At 34.4% G+C, this 7,327-nt stretch overlaps 1 protein-coding gene across 1 annotated transcript; it reads left to right on the top strand.

The window, feature by feature from the left end:
* The first annotated feature begins 520 nt into the window (after positions 1-520).
* Positions 521-3,306, top strand: LOC121777473 (glutamine synthetase cytosolic isozyme-like). Its single transcript, XM_042174747.1, has 12 exons — positions 521-758; positions 1,147-1,186; positions 1,279-1,382; positions 1,468-1,516; positions 1,610-1,716; positions 1,808-1,895; positions 2,032-2,160; positions 2,240-2,314; positions 2,391-2,444; positions 2,522-2,559; positions 2,645-2,804; positions 2,893-3,306. The coding sequence occupies exons 1-12, from the start codon at positions 685-687 to the stop codon at positions 3,043-3,045; spliced, it is 1,071 nt and encodes a 356-aa protein (XP_042030681.1). The 5' UTR covers positions 521-684; the 3' UTR covers positions 3,046-3,306.
* Positions 3,307-7,327: the final 4,021 nt, after the last annotated feature.

Below are 7,327 nucleotides of genomic sequence, written 5' to 3'. Positions count from 1 at the left end.
TGTATATTCTTTATTCAAATTATAGAGATTCGCTAAGATGCAAAAGTCCACGTTGGAGATTATTTTTCATTATGTCCGTACAAAGTGCAGATAACATAATCATAAACCCCAACTAATAAAGTTACATAAAAATGCTCACTTTAGCTTTCCAAACATGCTAATTTAATAAATAATTATATCAATCACGTTTTTTTCACAATTCCGGTACCAAACGATTGAATCTAAAAAAAACTTTTTCAGGGGAAAAACAAATCTTTTTGATATTTCAATGTGTTTTCCCAGGGGCAGAATGGTCATTCTACAAAAACCCATCCCAGAATTCCAGATCCCGTGTGCCCAAAGATTCTCTTGCACGAGATTCCTTTCATTACGGTCAGCATTTACCTACCTCCCTCCCTCAACCATATTTAATTTTCCTAATTCGCAATAATTTTACTTTTCTTTTCCATTTCCTTTATATGAATCCTCGTTGATTTATATTTATGTACATTACCAAATAATTAATTTAGCTCTCTAATTGCACAGATTTTACTATTCCTAAAAACGCATAGAATAGCAGTATTCTTTTTGTCTTCTCAAAAACTCTCCTATAAAGAGCGATCCACCTCTCAAGTCAAGCACAACTATTTTCCAATCCTGCTAGAGAGAGAAAGGGAGAGCAAAACCGGCTGAATCTCTTGCAAGATGTCGCTGCTTACAGATCTCATCAACCTCGATCTCTCTGAATCAACTGAGAAGATCATTGCCGAATATGTTTGGTCAGTTCTTTTCCTACTCTGTTTTCATGCTCTGTTTTTGTTTACCTGTTTGATTTCTTTCTTTGTTTTCTCAGTGATTAATGTTGCTCTGTTTTTGGTTTAAGGAAACAAGAATCTGGATCTTTCACTGTAAAGATTCCTTTTTTAAAACTATCAAGAAATGTTCATTTGAAGCTTGAGATCAGAAAAAAGATAGAATCTTTTGTTAGTATGTTTTAATGGGAAATTCAAAAGTGAGATGAAATGGTCTATTTTGGGCTCTGATCTGTAAAAAATTAAATGGACTAATCAATCCATCTCCACTGTTTATACAAATTCATTGATTTTCACCAAGATCTTTGTAGCTTATTTATTTTGATTTAAATTGCTGATGGAAAATATTTGGCAGGATTGGTGGCTCTGGTATGGACCTCAGAAGCAAAGCTAGGGTGATGATCTAATTTTACTCTTGTTTTTTTTATTGTGTATTTCCTCTTGATTTAAATAAATTTTAGTGACATAAGTTGTTTGGTGTATGCAGACCCTTCCCGGACCGGTTAGCGATCCTTCTCAGCTCCCCAAGTGGAACTACGACGGATCTAGCACAGGCCAAGCCCCCGGAGAGGACAGTGAAGTGATCCTATAGTATGTTTCTTTGTTTTTTTATTTCAAAAAAATTATTTTTTGAGGATAAGTTATGTAATTAAGAATTTATTGTGTGGTGAAACAGTCCCCAGGCAATTTTCAGGGATCCATTTAGGAGGGGAAACAACATTCTGGTTAGCTGTTTTTCTGCCTAACAAATTTGTGTTTTTTTTTTCTAGTTTTTTAGATTGAATTTTGCTTAATATTTTGTGTTTTCTTGCTTGCAGGTCATCTGTGATGTGTACACGCCTGCTGGTGAGCCTATTCCAACGAACAACCGGCACAAGGCAGCTGAGATTTTCAGCCATGCTGATGTTGTTGCCGAGGTTCCATGGTATTATCATAATTTCTTTTTCATCTACATGATTCATTGATTCCTTTTGCTAGAAACGCTAAATATGTTTGGATCTTTGATCATGTTATAGGTATGGTATCGAGCAAGAATACACGCTGCTGAAGAAGGAAGTTAAGTGGCCTCTTGGATGGCCCGTTGGTGGCTTCCCCGGACCTCAGGTCACGATCCCTCCAAATTCCTTTCTTGTTCCTTGATCACTTCTTGTTAGAGTTATTCAATTTGTTGTGAATGTAATTAGTATGTTCTTCTCCATTGTTGGATTATAGTTTGATTTAGATGGACTTATATTTATAGGGACCTTATTACTGTGGGATTGGAGCTGACAAGGCCTTTGGGCGTGACATCGTTGATGCACACTACAAGGCCTGCCTTTATGCCGGCGTCAACATCAGTGGGATCAACGGAGAAGTGATGCCTGGCCAGGTAAAGTTTGGAGCAATAAAAGTGTTTTTTTTTGTGTTGGTTATCGAAAATGCAAAGATGATGACCGATGTTTCTGCAGTGGGAATTCCAAGTCGGACCATCTGTTGGCATTTCAGCTGGAGACGAGGTTTGGATAGCTCGTTACATATTGGAGGTATTGATTCGTTTCGATATGGTGCATATGTAACTCTTCACTGCTAGTGCTAAAACATGTTTTCCAATCTTGGCAGAGGATCACCGAGATTGCTGGAGTCGTTGTGTCCTTCGACCCCAAGCCCATCGAGGTGAATTCAGTTTCTTTAGTAAATATTTTTATTGTTTACATTAGTATAGCTGTGATTCTTATCTTTTGTGTCACCAGGGTGACTGGAATGGTGCTGGTGCACACACCAACTACAGGTAAATGCTCTTAATCCCGTCGATGCAAACTTGTGTTCTCGTTCAAGGCTCGATTATTTACTTATCTCCGTAAACACTCTTGCAGCACCAAGTCCATGAGGGAGGAAGGAGGCTATGAAGTCATCAAGAAGGCCATCGAGAAGCTCGGGCTGAGGCACAAGGAGCACATTGCTGCCTACGGGGAGGGCAACGAGCGTCGCCTCACTGGCAAACACGAGACGGCTGACATCAACACCTTCAAATGGGTAAAAACTCTTAGCATTTATTTTAATAACATCAATCAGAATCTTTTTTTTAAATCAATGATGATCATGTGAAAATGTGTGTGCACAGGGTGTTGCTAACCGTGGTGCATCCATCCGTGTGGGGCGTGACACGGAGAAAGATGGCAAGGGCTACTTCGAGGACAGGAGGCCGGCTTCCAACATGGACCCTTACGTCGTCACCTCAATGATTGCGGAGACCACCATCCTTGGAAAGCAGTGAAGAGTTGGGAAAGAAGGGATTATGTTTGCTTCACATTATGTAGCATAGTTTTTCAGTCGCCTCTCTTGTTTTATTGTTATGGAACATCAGTTTTAGCTTAGTCAGGCTGTGGGGTTGTGTTCATCACTAACCAGCCTGATTGAGATCATTGTTGTTAATAATTTCTGTGAGGGTTGATTTTCCATTACTTGGAAATTCAACAAACAGTGTCTTTGAAATCTGCTTTGGTCAGAGTTTTATGTTATCCCATGTTTGATCTTAGTTCATTTTCTGTCATCCTTACTGGCCCTTTGAGCGGTAATGAGGAATCAACATAGATCAGTTCAAATTGCGTTTGCATGGAATAGTTTTTTTTATGAAATTATTATTATAGCTTATATGAATACAAAATAAATATGGGTTCGTTTTTATTTAAAAATCTATTTTGTACATTTTTTTATTCTGATAAGAAAATATTCTTGGTTCAATTTGGTAGAACGTGGATCTCCAAAACTCGATATCATATGTTCAAATCCTATATACCCATAATTCTTGTTTAATGGATCCAATTAAATAATACTACTCACTTTGTCTCATTAAATATGAAATATTTGGAAATCGGCACGGGAATTTATGTAGTATTGTTTTGTGAGTCAGTGAGGGGAGAGTAAAGTTAAAGAGATGAAAAAGTAGAGATATAATTGTTTCAATTTAGAAAACGATTCATTTTTAATGGAATAATACAAAAAGAAAAATGCTTCATTTTTAATGTGACAGAGGGGAGTATGTCGTAGACTTTTCCAAATAGAAAAAGAGGTCGATTAAATTTGAATTAGTCAAAAGGAAAAGAGTAGTATTTATTCCTTGCACATCAATTTGAATATGATCTTCCGTGGAATAAGAAATAGAGAAGGTGGATTAAATCTGAATTAGTTTAAAGGTCCAATTAGACTATATTCCAAATAGAAAAAAATGGATTCTTGTAGTTTTAGTAATTCTAATGATCAGATGAAATATTGTAGAAAAGGTAACTGCTTATTTTCTAAATTTAGCATATCATTTCCCATACTCTTTATTCCAGCACAATCCCTTTTATGCTAATTTTGGGAAAATGTAATTAATATTGATTGATTAGGGATGATGCATACCTTGGAATTGGCTGTCACCTTTTTGTAGTTAATAATGGAATCCGTTGCGTATGAAATTATACTAGTATTTAATTTTCTTCTCTGGCGATAGACCCGTAATAAAGTCGCAACCTTTTAAATGCTTTATATTTTCTTTTGCATTAAATTCAATGAATATGTATGTGCTTAATTAAATTATATATCAAGTTCTATATTATATTACAAAATACACATGTGCTTTATTAACATCCCGTGAAAATTTACTTATAGTACATGGTGAACAATGATAAAAAAAAAACTTCAAGGTCACCAAACAACAGTGATAGCCAAAAATACAATTAGCCAGTACTGAAATTTAATAAAAAATAATATTATGAAAATATTTAAAATAATAATAATATTAAAAATTTATTTATAATGTATATAATTTGATTTGTTGTTTCGTTTGCTTTTACATTATTGAACCGAACTAAAAATTAAAAACATGCAAGAAAATTTAGAAGAACTAACATTTTGCTTGAAATACGTAAACAATTGATCATGTAGTAAAAAATAACGTTAAATAATGTATTAGAACATTATATATCTATATAAAGAATTATTAAGAGTAAAAACTAATTTAGTTGTTGTAATTTTGTAATTTATCTTTTAATTTGATTTTATGTTATTTAAAATAATTAAATAAAATTTAAATCACAAAATCATGAAATTGATGATTAGATCAATAGTGATTGTGTGCAAAAATAATTATAGTATTGTATTTGGAATATTTTATATTTGAAATATTAAATTAAAGGTGAGGAGATTGAAATTATAATGTGTGCAAATTTTATATTCTTATAATAATTAAAATATGGAAAATTAGCTGACAAGTGCCCCACTCTTGATTCAAAAAAAAGTGAAAATATAATGAGAAGAAAAATAATTAGATTAAAAGCAGAGAGCAAAAATGTGAAAAGAATTTCTCATTGGCTGTTTTACTGCTTTGCATGTGGGATTAAATTCTTTAAACTTGGGCTTGATTTATTATCTTAAAATTTAATAAAAAAATGGCCCATTAAATATAATAAGGCTCAACAGAATAGATTGAAGCCCATATTTCAATCATTTCTTTCGTAAATATTTTGGATTCGTTGGGTCCATCCCTAGTCGCCAAGATAATGATGTGCCATGGAATACATTTGTTTAACATAATTTAAAGTGAAATAAAAATTCATAATTAGGGCACATCTATCTTTGAAATTTTTTCAAAATAGTCTAATTTCTTTTTATTTCATAAAATTAGTCAACTTTCTATCTTCAAAAAAAATTTCACCAAATATTACATCACTGATAAAGTGGTTCTCATTATCCATTAACACTACTTGAATTGATTTTGCTCCTTATCTCTCATCATAACCAAATTTGCATTAAAACTAGGGCTTTCTAATTGGATATCGGTGTCGGTTTTACCTGATTTGACCCGAAAATCATCGGGTATTTATTATACCGGGTATCATTAATTGGTATTGTTATAGCGCTATTGATTACATATCTATAACCTATAATGAACTAAAAACAGAATAAAAATGACCTTATAGTAGGTGTTCCTTACGAAGACTTCAATACAAACTAATGAATGGAGAAATAGAGTGTGCGTGTGTTTGACCAAGCGGTAGAGTAGTTGATACCTGAGACATAAAGTCACAAGTACGAGTCCATTGTAGCTTCACTTTTAAATTTATGTCCATTTTCCCATAAAAAAATTAATGGTGAAATAAAATAATTTTACTATGCCTTTTCAAATTCTTGAATTCCTTATTAAAATTCCTTTTCAAATAATCGTATCAAAATAGTGGGAGAAAAAATATAAATCCTAATAATCCAACAAAATCACCATACAATTAATATATCAAATTCTTCAAAACTTGATATAAATCGAACCCTTTCCAATAAATTATGGCCTACAATTGTACAAGTTGCAAAAAAACGAACATATGATTTAAATGCGAATAGTAACGCAACACACACATGCTAAAAGAAATTGGCGACAAAATAGCACGTAACTTTCGAATTCGACCCATTCACATCAAAATACAAATGTACTAACACTCATAGCATCTTACGCGTATGAGACATCTACATAGTTCTATAACAACGTGTTAAAATTTAAATTCATCATTATATAATTATATCCCATCTCACAACTCACTTCCAACATAAATTCAATGGAAAAAAGTGTGAGCTTTTCCGGCTCTCTAACCAAATCCGCTGCATGGGCGTGGTTGGAGCGCCGCTCCGGCCGAGCTCAGTGCGTCGAGGACTAAGTTCGACGCCAAGCCGGAAGCCGTGAGAAAATTTCAAGAAAAATCAAACTCTACTAGCAAAATTGGTGCTAATTGTGCAACAAAAACTATTCAAAGTGAAGGTCTCTACTCTCTTCTCGATCGATACGAGATCGAGAGGATTTCGTGGCAGCTTGATCGCTACATCGAGTCTAGCCATGGTGGCCGGAGCGTGGAGGCGGGTAAGGCGAAGAGCAGCCGCCGAGAAGCAAAGAAGGTAGCTAAAGGGTCGTGGTTAGGATCACACGCGCCGTTGGCATGTGGCTCGTCGCGAGATGAGGTGGTGGATAGGGCGAGTATGGAGCACTCGCGGAGGCGGCGGTCTTTGGAGAATCGCCGTGCCGCGGCCGTGGAATAGGTCGCCGGCCGCGGCAGGGCATTCGTGCCTAATTAAGCATAATCTATTTTTGGTGTTTTATTATGATTGGTTTCTAATCTTGGAATTTTATTTTAATTTAGTTTGTTGTCTTTGCTTTTTATCCATTCGATTTATCTCTTGTGGTGGTAAAAATGAGATGAGATAAGATGGATAAAAGAATGGTTCAATTTGGATTTTCTTTTGTCGATGATATTTGTATTTGTACATTTGCATCGATTGGAATATATCGTCGCGTGATAACATTTCGAGGTTTGAAATTTGATGTGAAGAAAAGCGGTCCCAAATAATTCGATCAATTAGATTAGATATTAATAGGTTAGCAATATAATTTTTAGGTTTTATTTTTTCATTATTGAAATCATTGATTGGTATTTGGTTGCCTAAAGATATTTAATTTGTTCAATTTCAAAATGGTATAAACACATTAAATTTGTATTGTTGGTTGGTTACACATGGCTTCTGTCTCTGATTTT

This window comes from Salvia splendens, chromosome 18 (assembly GCF_004379255.2).
Source record: "Salvia splendens isolate huo1 chromosome 18, SspV2, whole genome shotgun sequence".
Classification (NCBI taxonomy): domain Eukaryota; kingdom Viridiplantae; phylum Streptophyta; class Magnoliopsida; order Lamiales; family Lamiaceae; genus Salvia; species Salvia splendens.
This window is presented reverse-complemented; position numbering and strand designations above follow the sequence as displayed.